This window comes from Hipposideros armiger, unplaced genomic scaffold, assembly GCF_001890085.2.
Source record: "Hipposideros armiger isolate ML-2016 unplaced genomic scaffold, ASM189008v1 scaffold_1, whole genome shotgun sequence".
In the NCBI taxonomy this organism is placed as follows: Eukaryota; Metazoa; Chordata; class Mammalia; order Chiroptera; family Hipposideridae; genus Hipposideros; species Hipposideros armiger.
The window spans coordinates 8,546,697-8,567,295 of NW_017731351.1; the positions used below are offsets into that span (position 1 = coordinate 8,546,697).

Here is a 20,599-nt window from a genome sequence, read left to right on the forward strand (position 1 = left end):
TAATCACCTAGGCACATATTTATATTGTAAACTAGTTACGGGATTTTATAGGGCCAAAGAGTGCAAATGAAATAAAATTGAAAAAGCTTTAAGAACACTTTTGAAGATATCTGAGTAAAGTAGGTTTTAATCAAGATAAAAAGAAAAATAATTGTTATTGTATTTTACTGCCATCTGGTGGACACTGACCATACTTTATTTTTTAGATACACTTGGATAGCCAACAATTTTTGAATGACCTCAGAAATGATATTGAAAAGAAAATAGGATTTGATGCTATAATGAGGGTTCGTACCAGCACAGGTAATTGTCATTTATACTATTTTCCAGGTTTCTGTTGTATAATTGTTTCCTCTTCAAATTGATAACAGGTCAAAGAAGAAAATAACAGTAGAATGAGGAGAAGCAAAATTTCCTTTCTTCCTCATTCTTAGGTTTTAGAGCTACTGATTTCTTCGGTGGGATTTTTATGAACAACACCACTGATGTGGAGATGGCGGCCATTGACTGTGACAAGGCGGTGACTGTGGAATTCAAGCACGATGACAAACTTGGTGAAGACACTGGAGCCTTAATCCAGGTGACGTCAAATTTATTCCCATCTTTTGCTTTTTAATCTTTTACTGACAGTGATCAGTAGTGAAACTAAAATGCCATCAACTGGATTAGTCTCTCCATAAACTCTATTCTGTTTCTCCAAAAGGCACAGGCCATAGATTAGAGCACTCTGTTACATGTTCTCTATTCTGATTCAAGTGAAGTAGCGGTTGTATGTCACTGCATGAGGGCCGACGGACGTGTGGTCAGGGTCACAGGCATCAGGGTCAGTTCTCTCAGGCCACAGCGCCATCCACGCATGGGTTGCACTCCTGTTATGTGTCAGACACTGGGTTAAGTATATTATCATGTTCTAAACCAGTATAAATAGGGTTTGGCTTTGCAGTGAATAGAATTAACTGGGAGCCATGGAGACTCTGAGTTAAAGCAAGAAAAGTTATATCCAATGGCCAGAGGTTTCAAACCCAGTAATCACCCTTAAAGACTGGGGAGAGGCTAGCGTTGGTGGAGGAAGAACTCTACCCAATGATTATTTTAAATCACAGATATTTGGGGACATGGTTATGTGTTTGCATTCTTGAAATGTATGTGACATCAGCATGAAACCCAGGGCATCATCACAGCTAGTTGTATGTTTTGAAAAGAAGAGAGGCTTGCAGATGGCTATGAGGACATGAAGGTATTATTTCTGGACCTGAATCTCTGGTAATCCAATCTGAGATATGTGAAATGCACACTAGTTGTGTTGATGCAAGCACATATTTACATGTGAATAGTCTGATTCAAATTTAAGTTTAGCCAGCGGAGTGCTCCATGGAGCCCAGTGCATGAATTGGCTGTCCGTCCTTTGTCCTTTGAGCCACACACGCTGTTCTGTAAGACCAGACTAGCTGGGGTGGGGGTACTAATGGCAGAACGTGCCCTGGCTGTTGCCCTGCAGTGCGCTGTGCTCTACACGACCGTCGGCGGGCAGAGGAGACTGCGGATTCACAATCTCGGCCTGAACTGCAGCTCCCAGCTGGCCGATGTTTACAAGAGCTGCGAGACGGACGCCCTAGTCAATTTCTTCGCCAAGTCAGGTGACCTTTGCTAGGCCTGTGGTGCAGGACGCTGTACCTAGTACAGGCGTCCCCCAGGATCTGCAGGGATGGGTTCCAGGACCCCGAGGATGTCCAAGTCCCTTGTGTAAAATGGCGCAGTGTTTGCATACAACCTACACTCAGCCGCCCATACACTTTCATTCTTCTCTAGATTACTCATAATACTTTGTAAATGCTCTGTAAATAATAGTTATGGTGTATTGTTAGGGAATAAGGACAAGACAAAGTCTGTACATTTCCCATACAACCACCACAGGCCTAGTTACAGTACATGTCAGCAACAGCATGACTTCGTTTTTTCCCCAATATTTTTGATCCACGGTTGGTTAAATCTGCATGTGTAGAACCCACCGATGCAGAGGGCCAACTGTAATTTAGTCAAGCCTGTTGGTTAACCCAGTTAGGAGCTGACAAATACTGTGGTGGTGCAGCCTTTGGTGGGTGAATTCAGAATTTACAAAAGCAAAGGGCGAAGGAGAGTGGTCAGCATCTCTCACTCTAGGTTAATAAAGAGATAACTGAGCAAGCCCCACACTGTACAGTTTTATTTACAGTTTCCTTCCAAAGGGGTGTGAGCTGAGATTTGGGAAGGTGATACTTAGGCTCATTATGGTATGTGAGTGTGCCCCTGGCTCATGGGGACAATGGAAGAAGACAGTCCCTAATGTTATGACAGCTGTGAAATGGCAGGGGCCAGAGGTGAGATTTTCTTTGGCTCCTTCCCTCCTTCCCCCAAACCCCAATGTGAGAGTCTACACTAAGGTTTAGAAGAAACAGCAGTCCAGCCCATAGAAATTCAGGACGTCAGAAGATGGTAAACTAGCCTTTCTTTTCTCTGAGTATTGAGTTCCATTTCTAATATTCTGAGGAAAAGTCAGTACCAATTAGTTGTCTGCCTTTTGTTATAGGTAGTCATTGTTCCACTGGCTCGGTCATCAGACTTAGTCCAGAGGAGGAATTAGCAAGTGACCAGCGTTTCTAAAGGCTATCATTCCTAGCGGAGTGGTCTGATGATAATAGCAGTTTGTTTTTTTTATTATTGTTTGAAGGGACTAAAACTTGCCCTTTCTATTGTTCTGTGCAAATAGCTTTCAAAGCAGTTCTGCACCAGCCCTTGAAGGTCATCCGGGAAATTCTAGTGAATCAGACCGCCCATATGTTGGCATGCTACCGAAAGAACTGTGCGAGTCCATCTGCAGCCAGCCAGGTGGGTGACCCCTGCACTCGGATGCCACCGTGTCACGTGCGACAGTGCGCTCTTTCAGCATTTAGCTGTTGAAATCTTATGGTATTCCAGGCACTTGGAAACAGCCAAGAAAATTGAGAACGCCATGGGGGGAAGAGGGCGGCTATGGTCTTCATAGCCAACGTTAAAGAACTTAGTGGCTTTAGAAGATGTGTGAACCAAAAAACGTGTGTGCGTGTTGGGTTGACAGTCACCGCATTGTGTGTGAACCAAAGGATGTCGTGTAAGAGACAGCATGATGTACGAGGGATTCTCTGTCTATGAAGGTGGACATTTGGTTGTGAAGTGTGTGTGTGTGCCTACATACTTTTTAGATATATTAACAAAGCTGCCATGAGCTAATGGCAGTGATGACTTATTTATATTTTATAAACATAGAATTTATATATATTGGAATTCTTTACATTTAAAAGTTAATAGGTATGAAGAGTTTTGAAAGCATTGTCTCTGGCCATCATCTTAGTAATTTGAAATTTTAGAAGCTTTTTAAATAACCTCATTTGGACTCTCCCATAGAAGTGGAGCCCGGGCCCGCCTTTATTGTTGCATCTGTTCTCTCACTCACACCCCTCCCTCTGCAATCAGAGCTGGATACCATTTCTCATAGTTGTGCATTGCATTTCTGAGCACAGACTCTGGATTAAAAGAAGACAGTGAGCAGCGGTGGGAAAACTTTGTGGCTCAGTCATTGTCAAAAGTGGGCGCTGAGAGCACATCTGAAACCCCATCCAAAAGGAAGCCTTCAGCAGCAAAGATAATGCAGGCGAATTTGAGAGCCAAATTGATGATCTTGGTAAAGAAGGAAAATAAAACAAGAATGGTTTTGATCTCGGGCTTTTGACAAAAATTCCTTTCTGTCCAAAGTAATTGCATTAGCCATCCATTGGTCTTTCATCACCTGTGTTGGTAATCATGGGAGCATCTCCTGAACCTCCACGTGAGCTCCGTCTTCTCATTATCCAGGAGATTGGCCCCTTTAGTGAACTCCAGTATCAGACAACTGCACAGTGAACTTGGTTAATTGACACAAAGCGCACCAGCGATGTTGGACAGTCTGGTTACGAGCACTTGACACCAGTTCTGTCTGTTTTAGCATTCTGGGAACAGCCCTGTCTTTGGAGCATCTACGCTTCAGAAGGATTGGTTGAAGGAGAACACGTAGGTAGCGCCCTCTCAGGAAGTTTATTTGTTCAGAGTTACAACAACTGGATTCAGAGACCTTAAGTTAAAAACAAATCTGTGCCTATTTAAGGCAAAAAATAAAACCCGGTATTTTCTTCTTGTTGAAAAAGTTTAAAGCTTTGTCTCTACTACTAGATCATCTGTTTATATAGTTTATTTCTGGAGTAAAAACCTTATGATGCCACATTTTCTCTGAAAAACTTGAGAGATTATTACTGTTCTTATGATGAGATTTTTCTTTCTCCATGAGTACATTTCAGGTGTATCTTTCAACCAGTGATATGCTTTAAGAATGATACAGCTTAGATAGCTTATGATCATCTACCATGAGTTCAGAGAATGTAGGGATTATAAACTGTTTGTAACAGCAATATATTAAAATACACCATTCAGGAAAAACACGGAATGGCCGGACTTGGGCTTCTCTTCAGAGAATGTAGCTTCTGACTTGGAACCCCGCAAGTTCACTTGTGAGGAAAGTCTCTGTAGAGACATCCCTGACGGGGCCCCACTGTTGTACTAGAGAACGCTAAATTTCCCAACCAAACAAGACCAATAAGGCGGGCTGTGCTTTGACTGCATGGCACTGGCCTCGGGACAATGCTGTCACTGAATTGCCAGGGCCAAGACCAGGGTAAGGCCAGAGAGCTGCTTAGCGTGCGACATGGAAGCAGGCACCCACTGTGGAGGTCGTGGGACACAGAGCTCCAGACGACTTAGAACAATTTTTGAAGCTTCCATAAGGAAGGTAGATTCTTTTGATTAAATCCAATTGCTCACTGTTTTGAATTTAAATACAATATATTCCATCAAATGGGAGGACAGTGGCTTCAGAAGGCAAGTCAAATGACTTAACTGCAAATAGGGTTTTTTTTCTTTTTTTATCCATTACCACTTCTGTCATTTTGAAACCCAAAGAGAAGACTTCTCCAAATTCAATCAAACTGGACTCATAGGACTGTCACCCCTCCTCACTCATACTGTCCTCCCCAAGGACAACGCTGTCCTTTAGGGAGAGGCTCAGGCAGGGGGAGGTTACACAGCCACCGGCTGTGGCTCCATTTGCTCCCCACCTCAGACACCTCCACTGAGACTATCTCCTTGTTTTCTGTCACTCTAACTCCATTTTTCTTCTTCATCAGTTTTCCTTATGTGCATCCTCTGTTCTCTTTCCTCTGCCCCTGTAACCCTGTCTCCGATAATCAGACTTTTAGTCCTGATAGTGTCATCCTAGGCCAGGATCACCTCTTTGTGGCATTTAGAACAACAAATTAGAAATTGTCTTAATATGACTTGATTAATGTGAGGCAGCAAGTAAAACTGCAAGACAGTATTCAAAAACTGTACATACATGCTTCTACTCGGAACCTGAGAACATTCTTAATCCATAATCCGCCAGAGGCCTGGCTGGTAATGAGCCCAGAGACAGTGCTGAGGCCACGTGGCTCTGGAGTGGGACCACGATCTGGCTCCTCCACCTTTGGGGCAGAGTTTTCCTTGGTTGAGAAAGTATCCAAATGTCAAAAATATTTCATGCTAGAGAAAAAATGACAAGGAGAGCGTGCTTGACTCATAGGAAGAAGCATGCATTTAACTGCCTTCCGTTCTCTGAAGAGAGGTTAGAAGTTGTGAGGGGTAGAATGTTGGGAATACGTCTGCCTGACCCAGGGGGAAAGTCCTGTTGTACACACTCCTTACTCAGCAGATTGGGAGGAGGCCAGTGACACGAAGGACTGAAGTAGAGGAATAAACCCCAGCAGAGCCCTGAGGACTTTCTTTCCACTGGGATTCTGAGAAGTGTGTACTATTTTTCATCATCAAGATAGAAAGTGAAAAAGAAATCATGAATTCACAGACCAGATCCTTCTATTTGCAAATTATCATTATCTGCTGTCAATACTGCTTCCTTGTCCGCTGACTTACTGCTAAGTGGAAGGAAGTGACATACTGATGTCTTAATCCTTAGCCATTTTTATAAAATTGAGTCGAGAAGGTTAAACAACATGGACAGATTATTTGTAATTACTTTACCCTTCAAGCTCTGTTTCTAGAATCACTGCCCTGTTAGTATTTGTAGCATCGTGTGATGGTGTGTACATGAGCGAAAATGCAGAGGGAGGGGAAGGTATGGGTGGATTACAAAGGAGAATGAAAAGAATCCGTTTACTAGTTGAGGGTGAGAAGAAATAAAGTTAGAATTCGTCTGGTCGCTCCAGTATCTAAACGAGTAACCGTAAGAGGAAGGAGTTTGTGGAGTTGTAGGAGTTTGGTTTTGCCTGTTCCCATTCAGTAGAGATACTTGCATCCACGAGGCATTTCTTGCTGGCTTGTACCTGTAGCGTCCTTACGCTTGATCTGTTTACATGTCTGTCATCCCTGATGGACTTGGGAGGCAACACACACAGTGCCTCAGTCCCCTGTGTACCTCGGCACTTGGCATGAACCTGCCACACGGCGGCACTCACTCAGTGTTTGACTGGCTGTGAGCTGAGGATGCATGGAGGGGCCTCAAGGAGGAGATGCCTCGTGGGCAGCTTGAAACTAAGGTACAAGTTGGTAACAGATTAGGACGCGCCACTTATTCACTTCACTTTATTTAATAAACGTGTGTGCTGCTGTGCGCTGAGCACCACGTGAGTGCTTCATCAATGAATCACCATTCACTGCTCAGAACAGTCCCACCTCAGGTCATGAGGGCCATGTGCTGTGACCCCATTTTTAGATGAGGAAACCCAGGAAAAAGCGAGTGATTCTTTGGCAGAACCACACAGCTGGTAAGGGTAGAGCTGGGGCGTCTGCCGGGCAGTGGGCGCAGTGCTATGCACGGGGTACCATTTTCCCTCACAACAGCCTTGGCGTTTCTGACTTACAGAGTGAGCCCGCGGCCGTTCTCAGTAAAGCAAGCGTCTGAAGCGAATGTCTTTCTCTTCCAGCTGATCTTACCCGATTCCATGAAAGTGCTGCCGGTGTACATGAACTGTCTGTTAAAAACCTGCGTGCTGCTCAGCAGACCAGAGGCCTCCACAGACGAGCGGGCCTACCAGCGGCAGCTGGTCATGACCATGGGTGTGGCCGACTCCCAGCTTTTCTTCTACCCGCAGCTTCTGCCAATAGTGAGCACGCTGCGGGCACCCCCAGAGGGGCGGGGGTGGGCGGGCGTGTAGTTCTTCTCCGTGTGTCACAGCTGAGGACAGAGGTTGCGTCTCGGCCCCCTGCAGAATGTGCAGGGGCACCACGCTCACGGCTCTCTGAGCAGGGTGCACACCTCGGCAGGCGCAGGCCAGGGCGGGGGGTGGGATCTGAGGGGCTCCCGCTTCTCTGGGTCATCCCCACACCCCCACTGGTACTCTTTAACCGAGGAAACACGCTGGTGCAAGCCGAGCCTTAGTCCTGGAGAAAGCTACCTGAGAGCTTAAAGACAGCGGCGTGTGGGGCCAAGCGACATACGTGCGTCCATCTGTTTTGTGCAGCACGACCCAGGCTCCACAGATGATCAGAATGGCCGAGAGCGGCCTTGACCGCAGGCAGGCAGGCGGGCTGACAGACCAGCGTGACCCAGGACGCCTTCGCTGGGCGAGGACTAACTGTGCGTGTCCTCAGTTTCCTCGGCAGAGTCTTCTTCTTACTTGACATCAGCCCTTCACTCTCAGAGGCCCCTGGGCCCTGTCAGCAGGCGCTTGTCCCCCGAGACCTAACAAGTTCAGGTTCAAAGTGAAGGAGAGGAGAGGGGATGGCTGATGGCTTCTTTCTGACGCCTATCCTCAAACTCAGACCCAGGCTCTCAGTAACAGTGAGGCTAGAGTTAAATTAGGCTGGAAATAAAAAGCCATCGATGCTTTCAATCAGTATGGATGTTAGATGTAAAGTATCACAAATGATTGATTTTCAGATAAAATTGGAGGCTCAGCAATCTATATGCAGAGACACTAGAGCTCTAAGCGACAAGAACATTGTCACTCCTCTAAAATCGCCAAGGTCACCGGTGACCGCGTTGCTAGACCCAGTGGGCATCTGTGTCCTCTCCTCTGATCGGCCGGCAGCATCGCCGCTTGCTGCTCCCAGGCTCAGGTCCTGCAGAGCTTCCCTGTGACCAGCACTCATCCCTGGGGGTCTCACCTGTCCTCGTGGCTTCCAGTGCCACAGAAACTGGCGAGTCCCGGGTTCCTGCCTCTGCCCTGAGCTCTGGGTGTAGCGGTCCCTGCCGCCCCCTAGCATGTCCCCGGGGTAACGGGCATCTTACCCCACCTCCCAGCCCACTCTCCTGTTGCCCCTCCACCTCCATTCCCACTTCAGGCCGTACACCTCGCTGCCCCCCTTGACCACATTCTTTCTCGTCCACCTGCAGTCGTGTCCACTCTCCTTCCAAGGACATCCAGAGTCTAACCACCTCCCACCCCGTCTGTGAGCACCCAGCTGCAAGCATAGCCCCCCCGTCCTGTTCCTGACTGCGGTCCCCGCCTAACAAGCCCCTCGCTCATCCCTTTGCCTCGCCTTCAGGCAGTTTTCGGCACAGAAGTTGGGGTGCTCCCGTTAAAATAATTGTCTGCTCATGTCCTGCTCTACTCAGGACCCTCGGGATTTCCCGTTGCAGTACAAGCCTCCTCCCTGGCTCAGCGACTGGCCCAGAGTTGTCTGTACCCCCCACACACACACACACGCCTTCTGTCTGACCCCAGCTTTTGTGACGCTGCCCTTTCTCTCTCTGCCGCAGCCACACTGGCCTCCTTGCTGATCCCTGCACATCGCACAGGCTCTTGCCTCAGGATCTTTGCCCCAGATGCTCCGTCCCTCCTTCTGGAATGCTCTTCTGCAGATCTCCCCATGCCTCTTTCTCACCTCCTCGGGTCTTTACTCCAAAGTTCCTTCTCAGCAAGCCTTCCCGTCGCCACCCTGTTGATATTGTGCCACCACCGCATGACAGACCCTATCCCACGTTCCTGCTTTTTCCCTTCATCGCACTTCACACAGTCTAGCATGCTGTATAGTTTACTTAGTTTATTTGTTGTGTCTTCTTCCCTCCCCAGATGCATTAGCAGTACAAGGAGGGATGGCGGTACAGTGACTAGGAGTGCCAAGCCCTGGCAGGGCAGGAGGGGTGGGCAGGCGGCGAGGAGGGGAAGGGGAGCTAGGTTCCTAACTCTGCCGTTGTCTGCCCAGCACACGTTAGACGTCAGCGGCACAGCACTGCCCAGCGCCGTCCGCTGCTCCGAATCGCGTCTCTCCGAGGACGGGATATTCCTCCTGGCTAACGGCCTGCACATGTTCCTGTGGTTGGGAGCCAGCAGCCCCGCAGAACTCATCCAGGGGCTGTTCAATGTGCCATCCTTGGCACACGTCAACACAGAGATGGTGGGTGTTTTTTCAGTTTTGGGGGTAAAGTGCAAATTCTTACATGTTTTTTGTTCATGTGAAACTATGGGTCACAAAGAAGAAAGCACCAGGAGGCATATAGTTCTGTAGAAGAATAGGAGAATTTCATGTTTTGATGAATAACAATTAGCTGGTATAAAGTTATCTGCAGAAAGTATTATACAAGCACCCGAAGAGCTTGCTAATGTCTCTGGATCATTTACTGTGTGTGTCGCTGTGCTCTGAATACTCCAGACACACCCTTCCACTTCATTCTTGTAATAAGTCAGTGAGACAGGTGTGGTCATTCACATCTTATAGATGACTTGGCTGAGGCTTGGGGACAAGCTCTCTGGGAGGGAGCGGCAGAGACGAGAGCTGAAGCCATCCTGAGGCTTTGGGCTGTGGCGGTCACCGTCCCGCCTCGCTTGGTGGCGGTCACTGCCTTGCCCGGGGGTGGTCACTGTCCCACTCCGCTCCATGGTGAATTCCTATGAACCACACCTGGAGCTCAGCACTTTGTTCCCTGAAGCCTCCCTTATGTTACAGAAAGATGGCCCAAGGCGACATACTTGCTCCGTTTCTGGTATGAAGGTGATAGGTAGCGTCTCGGAGGGAGGGCAGGATTTAAAGCTGTAGGTAGGCAGTCAGATTAGAGAGCTCGTATCCATACAGGTGTCAAAAGGATAGTTTTAAAAGAACTAGTTGTAAGGTGAAGATGAAGTTTTTAGAAATCGTAAGATGTCTGCATGTGGTTGAAATTAAGTAATGACTAGAAATGCAGTTTTAAACAATAAAAAACAAAATTCAGTAGGCAAAGAGCTATGAGTCTGAAGAATGTTTGTATGGAATTGAAGGTGGCCTCTAATTTCAATGTGTTGATGAAGCTGATGTTAAACGTTTACTTGCTGAATTGAGTGCACATATGAAATAGCCAGTGTCTCCACCACAAAGCAGATTGGAAGGTCTGTGCCTCTGTCACATACCTCCTTTCAACCTTCTGCAGAAAACTGAACAAAAGAAACACCAAATGTCACTTCCTCTTTAGATGCAGTGGGCACTTTGAGACGTATACGTGAAGTGCACTCATTCTATTTGTTGAATAAAAAAAATCTACCTTAATGTTAGAGGATACAAACAGCAGATGGAATATAAATATAAATGATGAATTTCTGTTTTTCCTTACAACTCCTATGAAAGCTATTGACCACCATCTTTCCCTGAGACTTATGACTTGGGGTAAAATGTTGTAACCACCCCCTTCAGCGGTGAACTCACAAATGATTACTCTTGGTGGCTTCCGGCTGAAAAGCATTAGCATTTTCCTGTTTCACTGGACAAAATCTAAGTTCAGGTCCTCACATCCTCCCCGGAGGCCACGTGCAGCTGCATAGTGTTTCTTGGGGACCACTGACCAGCTCCCAGAGAAATTGAAGAGGCCACAGTTCCCTTGAGAAGTCAGCATGCGGTGGTTTACTGTTGAACGGTGGCCCATGGGCAGCGTTCCCCGCCTGGTGCTGCCTCCGGGTCCTGCTGCTGACCTGCCGAAGGAATGAAGTACGTCCTCTCTCAGCGTAGCCCTGAAATATCCAGGGACGAAACATCCTGGTGAATGGTCCAAGGACATGCTTTGCATAAATCGTGTGCCTGTTGTGTCATTTCAGTGACATACATGTGTCACATTCCAGAGGGTTTTTATTTTCAAAAGACAGTTTACTGGTAGAAATGTATACCAACAATTTTTAGTGCATTTTTTCATATTTTTGATGCTTAGGTAAATGAACTAAGTCAATAGTCAAATATATGGTTTAAAAGGATGTTTTTTAACTTTAACATTCTAATAATCTTATTGCTGCTTCTATCTAAATGCTATAAATTATATTGGAGCTTAAACTTTGATTTTTCTTAATTGTAGACATCACTGCCTAAGGTGGGAAACCCGTATTCTCAAACACTCAGAACAATAATGAGTATTATCCAACAAAAGAGGCCGTACTCAATGAAGGTAAGAATGAGATTTTCGTGCTTCCTCTCTCAGGTGTTTTATTTTTAAATTTCACTACCCTTTTGAAACGCATGTCCTATATTTTATAATATGAACTTTGACAGAAAACTCACACTAACCTCTAAGTACTTATCAGACACACACGTGCAACACTAAAGCGCTGTTGCCACAGGTTTAGTGGTGCCAGCTTAGGAATCCTGATGGCCCGCTCATGGCTGGGCAGCAGTGGGCATCGTTCACAGGCGACAGACTCTGGACGACTTCCTTCAGTGCCTATAACTACTTCATTCTAGAAGCAGCATTCAAACACGTGTAAAACTTCATCTGTACAACCTTAGATTTATGATCTCTGAAAAGTTCTGTTATCCTGGCCCTTCTAAGTCCCGTTCAAGCCTTTTTTGGGTTTGAGTGAAAGAAGTGAAAACGTCTCTAACTCAGGAAAGCAGGCCTTGTTGCTACGTCCCGCTGCTCCCCGCCTTCCCTCTCAAGCTCAGTGTTGGTCTCCTGGAATTTGGGATGTCCAGGTGACGGTGGTCCAGCCTGCAGATGGGGAGGCAGGCGTCTGTAGGAGCCAGCATCCCCTGGACATATGTGTAAGCCCACTGGAAATCAGCATCCGCCCTGTGCCGCACCCCCACACATGCCAACAGCAGCCTTGGGGAGTCTGGCGGACTGAACAGGCACAGAGCTTCACGACCTGTGGGGCGCGGGGCGAACACACAGCCTTCCCACAACAGTTTCCGCTCCACACAGCACCGACCTGGGTTCAGCTTTAGGACGCGACCTAGAGAAGGCAGAGAAGTCCCGAGCTAAACACCTTCTTCCACAACACTCATGAAATCTTAGGGTATGCACAGCAGCGATGACGTACCTCTCCCGGCTGCAGCCACTGTGTCCCCAGATGGCCCCGTTTGCAGAGAAGAGTAAACATGGAGCTCATCCTGTGCTCATGCCTGCCTTCCTGGAAAAATAGCCCTTTTCTCTCCTCCGCTTCCTCTCACCTGCTCCAGGAACCCCTTACAGAGGTCGTGTCAGCTTCAGTTATAAAGCATAAACATAAGCCATTGCATGATAAAATAATTTTAGTTTAAATACTTAAGGAATAAGATTTGCACATGTGCCACTTGAAAAATGTATGTTTGTAGGGTTTCTTTACCTTTTCAGGTTACTATCTGTATAAAGAATTTGAAAACCTAAGATCTACAGGTGTGAGAGCTGAAAGGACTCTCAGAGACTCTGGCCCAGCCCCAGCCCTCCAGCTCCGTCCCTCCGAGTAACAGGTCTGAGAGTGAGGCTGTAAGGAGTCCCCTGGCCTGGGCAGCTGTCACAGCATGATCATGGCGCACACAGGCCCCGCACTACCACTCAGTCCCCTGCACTTAGGGTGACCACACAAAGGAAGTGCAAACGCACGTGAAGAGTCGAACTCTCTTACAGTGTCAACCCTGAACAGGAGGAAGGAATTGGAAGGGAAGGCCAAGAAGACAAACTCAAAGCCAGAAAGCACGCTGTCTCCTAGGGGTGCTGATTAGCTTTTCAGGGCGGCCCTCTCAGGCATCATCCTCCGCAGTCTTACTTTTGTGGGTGGACAAAAGCGGAGTCCCATCAGTGTCCCCTGATTACCTTCGCCATAAACCCTAGTCCCGCCCTGCTCTGCTCTCCGGGCTGCAGACTTTCCCGCCTTCTCCCGCCTGTGTTCCCCACTCGCCCTCCCCACGGGCTCCTCCGCCTCTAAAGCATGGTCTCCCTTCATCTGCTGCTTCTCCGAGAGTCTGCTCCCCGTTCCTTTCATTTCACTCTTAAATATGCACTGAACACTAGCAATCTACCAGCGACTTCACCGCCATGTTTCCTGAACGTCCCCAAAGTCAATGCTTCCGTTTCCTTATCCCTGGTTCTCAACCCCTGTGTCAAGTCCACAAGGATGAACACTCCTTTTTCCTCGAAATGTTCTCTCCTGGCCGTTCTCAGCACACCCAGGGCTCTCCTGGCCCTTTCCCTTCTCACACTCCCGCTCGCTCCTGGGCTTCTCCCCACTTGTTCCCCTGGAGTCAGTGCTCCCCGAGCTGTGCCCGTGGCTCCTCTTTCAGCCTGTTCTTACTGGGCCGCCCTGGTCGCTGCGGTCACTTACCCGTCCCTTACGAGGCAGGCGCTGACAGGTGAGAAAGGCTCTGGAGTGCCGCGCTCACCTGCAGACCACCTGAAGTAGCCACGCCCCCAGGGAAGCGCGCATGGGAAGCTGGGAGGAGACGGCCGTGATCAGTCTCTCCCCTCCCTAGAGAAAGGTGAAGGGGGCATGTGGACGCCCCAGGCCCCCCCAGTGAGTCCTCTTATCTGTGCGCCGTGCTCTTTGAGGAGAATACGAGCAGCCGGACCGTCCCTCGCATGAACCGCCCTCCCCGGGACTTCCGGTGTCCTCCGTGTCATCCTGGAACACGCAGTCCAGCTTGGTCTGCCCTCAGTCGCTAGAGCAGGGGATACTCGCTTCACCTGATAGCGCAGCTCCTCCGTCTGCCGAAATCCATCCCGCTCTGTCTCCCAGCGCAGGTCATGGCTGCGCAGCCATCAGAGGTCTCCCAAACGCTACCCCGCGTGAGCGGCAGCGGGGACTTCCTCCCGTTCCTCCCCCAGTGCCTCATTCTGCCGTGTAGCCTGAGGTGTCACTGGCCCCGACGCACGTGGCCACTGCCCGTGCATCACGGATAATGGCAGGGTATGGGGGCACATGGGAGAAGGCGCACATGACACAAGGAAAGCGCGTGGCTGCGGGCTCTCCGGGGCGCACACCTCACGTGCCTTTGGAGTTGGTTCCGCACACTGCTCTGGTGTCACCTCCCGGTGCCTGGCGCCGACACCCGAGGGCCTGCACTACCCATGTCTGCATCCCCATGGAATTAGCCAGGTTGTATTGTTAGCAGCACCAGTTGTTGCATTATTTTTATAGGATCCAGGTGGTTTACAGCTTATCAGCCAAGGGTATAGGCCAAAATAACAAAAGCAAAAAAGCAATTTCTGTTCACAAAATTATTCTACTTAATAACTTAAAAGTATATAAACCAACAGTAGGCCCCGGCCAAAACAGAACGCTCCTGCGGGCGGTGGCTGGTGAGGCCACACTGCAGCCCCCCCGCCCCCCGTGGCTCCCAACTATGCAGGAAGCAAGAAGTGGTTTACGTGGGGTTTCCATTAGCGGCACTCATGGCTCAGCAGGTATGAAACCTGGCCATTCTGGTCATCTGCTCAGGTTGCCGGGACAGACGTGGGTAAGGGGTCAGACAGGCGGGCCGGGTGGTCGCGGCAGCACTGCCCGCTTCTGGGCCCTTCCCGGAGCAGCTGTCCGCTCAGGCCATTCCACACTTGCCAGGAGCCGCATTTACAACTTAAAAATTACTTTAACAATATACAGAGGGTACAGAAAAATGTATACACATTCTGAGAAAGGAAAAACTGTTAAAATTGTAATACTCGATATTTCCTGCTAACAAAAGATGAATACAAGTCATGTGTGTACATTGTTTTGGCGCCCCCGGTATTGTAACCCAGCATCTCCAAATGTTACCATCTCCACGTGTAATCAGTGTAAGCAGCCACTGAGTTTTACCTTTTTTCCTTCATACTGAGACTTAGAAATCCACTGTGGAGTTCACATTCACTGCACATCCCAGTTCGGACCAGCCGTGTTTCAAGTGTTCAGCAGCCGCATGTGACCATGGCTGTAGCGACGGGCAGCACAGCCCTGGAGGATTTAGAGCAGCGGTTCTCAACCTGTGGGGCGCGACCCCTTTGGGGGTCAAACGACCCTTTCACAGGGGTCACCTAAGACCATCGGAAAACAAAAAGATATTTACATTACGATTCATAACAGCAGCAAAATTGCAGTTATCGAGTAGCAACGAAAATGATTTTATGGTTGGGGGTCACCCCAACATGAGGAGCTGTATTAAGGGGTCGCGACATTAGGAAGGTTGAGAACCACTGCTGTAGAGAGTAGGGGCCCACCGCGGGGCTGCATCAGTCTGCGCCCACCCTCCCTGCTGCCGGCTTGCTGCAGAGCCCGGTCCCCTCCCACCCACACCTTCTGCTTCCTGTCTGGTTTCCCTCAGCTCACTAAGGCCTCCTCTATACCTGTCCCGCTACCAGTGCTTCTAGCACCTTCACTGGATCGCGTTTCCTACAGAAGCCCAAACTCACCGTTATGGTAACGTGTCCCTCAGCTCCCAATAGCTTTTAGAAGTCTGCGCTCGTTTACATGCCAGCCAAGCTGTGTCAATGGCACATGGCACATGGACTGCTTTCTGACCTCACTCCACATCCTTAAGGAAATCCTACCCTATCCTTTAAGACCTACGGATAGTCACCACCATGGTGACAGTCACCTCACGGTGAAGCGTTTCCCATAGCACAGTGCGTGTGTGTCATGGTTGCCACTTCAAACTGTGTCTTGGTGGTTGTGGTTTGGGCATCAGTGCCACCCCCCACCCTCAAGCTAATTGGGCCCTTTCCCACATCCTCAAAGGCCTCACATACAGTGGACATTATGCAATTTTGGTGAAATTAAAGCTTATGAAATTGAGCCCCATCCAGAACATGTTTATAACCAGCTACCTTGCTGTTGTTTTTTCCCAGCTCGTGATAGTAAAGCAGCGAGAACAGCCAGAAATGGTTTTCCGACAGTTCCTGGTGGAGGACAAGGGTCTCCATGGAGGGTCGTCTTACGTGGATTTCCTTTGCTGTGTGCACAAGGAGATTTGTCAGCTGCTTAACTAATGGAACCTCTTGTTGATGTTGCATTTCTAAGGAGGTGTCCTCCTTCTTGGTGCCTAATTCTCCAGGTGATAGCAGGCTAGTTTTGATTTCTTGCTCATTTTCAGAATGCCTTTCCAAGACAGCATTTACAACTTCAGCTTTGGTGCTCAGGCATGAAGCCAGTGAAGGCACAGCAGCACCTTAAAGGGAACAATCTGTTTCTGATTGCACAATTTTTAACTGTTAAAATGGATACAGTTTGCATTTCATGAAAGGCATAGTTTACAGAACTGTAAACATTCTCAATTTCCTTTCTTTGTGGTAGACATATAAATTATTTTTCAAAATGTATAGATTTGGGGTAAAAAGTTGTTTTGGTTCCTCCCATTTGCAGTGAGGAAAAAAGAAACTTAGTTTTTACATTCTACTTAATTTTTTAAACCATTTAACCCCACTGAACACATTTTCCAACCTGAGGTTTGCATAGCAGACTTTTAATAACCTTGGAATCTATATGGTAGAATTTGTATTCTATGTTTTTTTCATAATTGTATGTTATGTTAAAAGTATTTTCCAGTTGTGTTTTGTCTATAAAACTGTCTTTGTCAATACTCTTAATGGTTTTCTGTACAATTTTGAAGGTTTCTACCTGTATATAATGGATCTTAACCAGTATCAATAAATCACTTCATCTGCTCTTAGCAGGCAGGATTCATATTTTAGGTACTTTGAGATCACTTACTCAAGGCACATCTTGGAGATTTCTCAATGGTACCGCCTTCACTTCTGGAAATCTACCCTAATGACAGTAGACAGGGAGTAATTAGGAATGGTATGTTAATTTAATGTTCAGTCAGATGGAAACATGTTTCTATATTAATAAAACAATAAAGAGTAAAGATAAAAATTTAGATCATGCTTTTGAACATGGAAAGATAACCTGAAATTTACCTTCAGCTCCACTAGGGGGCATTATGCACTAAAGTGTCAGTAATCTTCCAAAACAGGCAATTCTTTGGGGAAAACTATATAAATTTTAATTGCTGAAAACACAAGATTGACTAAACATAATACTGGCCAATTGGGATAAAAAGGAAAGAAACTTAGCTGAAAGAGGAATAGAAATCCCCTAGTCGTCACCTCTAATGGATGCTCCCTTGGCTTCTGCTTGAGAACAGTGAGGAGACGCTTACTCCTGCCCAAGAAGCCATTGTGAACAGTTGTTTGCTAGAAAACTACTTAGCAGACCGTTTTCCTGAAACTTCCTTTTTGTGCAAGCTCTCTGTCTTTTGAGGCCACAGGTGAGTTCTACCTCTACGTGACGGCAGTTTTCAGATGCTTCAAAGGCCATCACGTGTCCCTGTCATGTCCCTTGTCCAGGCCAACTCTTCCGATTCCCAAAGCATGTCCTCACAAACACGGTTTCAGAGCCATTGTCCTTCAAACTTACTGCATGAAGATCCAGTTTTAAATCACATAAAGACCAAGGTCAGTTTGGGGAGAAAATGGCTAATGTCTAGTTAACTTAACGATCCTTGTATAACAATAGTAACTGCAGAGTACATGAATTCTGCAAGAATTTTTAGGGTGTGTTTTATTTTGACTATATAAAAATTGTTACCAGTTATAAATATAAAACTCTTATAAGAATTGCAATTTTAATAACTTGTCCAATAAGACTTGTTTCAGTATTTTTGAATTGTAGGCGTTTTTCACATTCAGGTATTCCTTAGTCCATGGAAAACTTTCTTTAAAAACATATCATCCATGTTTGAAAAATAGTTTCAGGGTAGCCCATGGGGTTTAGATTGTTAGCCAGTCAATGTCTTAGGGACCTTATGTGTCCCTAAGGCACCTTATGTGGCAAAAAGGCTGTTACGTTTATGAATTAGGGGAAGTGAGATTTAGCATATAGATGGAGTGCAACAGTCAGCTAGTGTGCACAAAGTCAGTCATGTTTTTAAATCAACCTAACGGAATCTGGCTCCATCCCACAGGACTGGCGGGCGGGTTTCCCTCGGCTGCAGCCTGATGACCAGTGTCAAAGCCCCCACGGTCTCCACAAGTCCAGGCTGTTCTGCTGCCAGTTTGGGGACTGACACTTCCCTAGATGCCCCACTTGCTGGTTCCCAGCGAGGTCCTCTCTCCCGGAGGCAATGGTTCCCAGGAGTCCTGTGCCACCTGTGCCCACCGTCAGCGTCCTGGCCTCCCGTCACCACCTGGCAATGTGCTCTCCCTCAGGTCCACAATTCCTCCATGTGGGGTGGTGTCTAACTCTTTAAGTTGTTATTAGCAGGGTGATGCAATCGTGGTGGAATCATTTTCCCTCCTTGAATAGGTTGCATTTAAAAATGTGTATCCTGAGGAGTTGGATGCCTTTAAAGTCAGTCCAGAGGAAATGATTCTGTAAGTCCACTGAGAAGTGGCAAGTTAGTGGAAATTAATTGGTTTCCTCAGCCTCAAAGGTAAGCTCTCTTATTTGAGAGAAAACAAATCCATACAGAAAAACACAGTCCATCCTCTTATGTAAGCATAAAGAAAGGGCAGAAGCTCATTAAAAGCCTCTGGGAATAACTCCCAGTTATTAGCAAAGGAGGGGCTATTGACATATTCTGCTGTGCTTACGCATTCTATTTAGAAGCGGAGAAGGCTCACCATCACCATTACAGAGTGAATGTGAGACCGGAAAACCGACTGCCAACAGCCTGAGCTCAGAACGCAGACAGGACACAAGGCAGGTATCAGCTGCAATGGCAGTCTTACCCTTGAGTCAGGTCACGTGAAAGCAATCAGAACTGGGAATGTCCCCAGCAGCGTCTGGTGCCACCCTGACCCAATGTCCTGCCAGCATCGTCTCCAAAGGTGGTGGCATTTAAAATTCAGGGAGTTAGTTGGCTGACAAGCTCACATTTGTGCTTATATTTTCTTAAATTTTGACTTGGAATTATTTTTATAAATACAGTATTCTTAATGATGTTTACATGCTTTAAAAATCTTACTTCAGTAAGATGTCACAGTGGAAAAGTAAGGTGTAATCCTGCGCTATTCACCATGCAGGTAAGCCTCACTCTTTGGACAAGGCCAAATCATCCACCCAGCTGTGCAATAGTCTTTCATTAAAAACCTCCCCTTTACTCAATAGAAAAGTAGTACCACCTACCCAGTTGTCTTAAAAAGCATAAACCTACAAAATGACAGCAAATTCAGTAAGGCATTTAAACAATTACCTTGGTGATTTAAGGAGCATAAACTACTAAATTGGGTAAGTTGGGACAAAATTGCATTTGACTGTCCTCTGCTTTGAATTCAAAACAAAAACACAGGCAGAAGGGCAGCACGATGTGGTGGTGGTTTTGTGATGAGGCCTAGACCTCTGCCTTTCCTCCTGCTGCTCAGGTGAGTGGCTCGCAGTCCCAGCACTGCCTCACCTCACCCCTGCCACCTCCGTTGTTCCAAAGTACACCAACTACGTAACGTGTTCAAACGTGATGGTCTTCTATCCCAACTGAGGAACTAGTTTTCCTCCTGTGTTCGTAAATTTGGTCAAATGTTATTTAGAGGCCAGAATTTAAAATATGATGTGGTATTTAGTCAACCAAATTAATTTTAAGAAATTTTAGTTCCATGCAAGGCACACGGAGGAAGATTTCACATGAATGTCTCAGTCTTAGCATCTTCCCTGTGGTGAAAATTAGCGGAGCTAAACAACGATGTCCACCCACCCAGGACATGAGCTTCTGTCCCCACCTGCCTCGGGTCTCCGTGGTCCTGAGGCCAAGTCTGTGGCTGTTAGTTAAGGGGCTCTGAGATGCGCCTCTTTTCTTAGAGAGGAGCTAAGAAAACCCATCAAAGTGGGAAAATGGCACAGACAAGATAAATGGAGAAAGTAAATCCTCCCGTGTTTAATACACAAACAAAATGTCTAAAAGGGTAATTATTCCACCATAGAACAAACGCATGGCTCGCCTCGCTGGTTTGTATGATATGCCAGTTCCTGTATGTGTTGGACGCTGTTGACCTCTTGAGTCTCAATTAGTAATAGTTTTGGAAAAACCCACCTCCTCTTATTTCACTGTTTATCGGCATCTCCAGTTAGAGGCAGGAACTAGAACACGCGCTCAAACTGATTACTTTAACATTTTGTTCGATACTGGAAAAGGGTTGAGTGGAAAAGAATTCTCTACATTAAGTGAGGTACTATTTTCTCTGTGTTGTAGCTGGCAGTTTACATCTTAGTAAATGATGGAGAGCAGAAGCGGTGTGGCTTTTCCAGAAATACAGACTTCAGCGGACTCAATTTGCTGGAAAAAATGGTCTTTCTGGGACGCCCCAGATTTATAGCTTCCAAACTGGCTGCATATACCTGAGACCCAACTTCAAGTTTTGTCCCTGGTCAGCAAACATCGAAGGCGG

At 47.0% G+C, this 20,599-nt stretch overlaps 1 protein-coding gene across 3 annotated transcripts in view; it reads left to right on the forward strand.

The window, feature by feature from the left end:
- SEC24D (SEC24 homolog D, COPII component) overlaps positions 1-17,099 on the forward strand; it is a 66,372-nt gene extending 49,273 nt beyond the window's left edge. For 2 of the 3 annotated variants that reach the window (XM_019626272.1, XM_019626348.1), the window contains exons 14-21: positions 207-303; positions 435-580; positions 1,499-1,637; positions 2,747-2,865; positions 7,020-7,199; positions 9,244-9,435; positions 11,351-11,440; positions 16,067-17,099. In XM_019626272.1, coding sequence (XP_019481817.1) covers positions 207-303; positions 435-580; positions 1,499-1,637; positions 2,747-2,865; positions 7,020-7,199; positions 9,244-9,435; positions 11,351-11,440; positions 16,067-16,207 — 1,104 coding nt within the window. In that variant the 3' untranslated portion in view covers positions 16,208-17,099. Of the gene's footprint in view, positions 1-206; positions 304-434; positions 581-1,498; positions 1,638-2,746; positions 2,866-7,019; positions 7,200-7,556; positions 9,222-9,243; positions 9,436-11,350; positions 11,441-16,066 lie in introns of those variants that run through there. The other variant, XM_019626406.1, reaches the window with a different exon arrangement.
- The last annotated feature ends 3,500 nt before the right edge of the window (positions 17,100-20,599 follow it).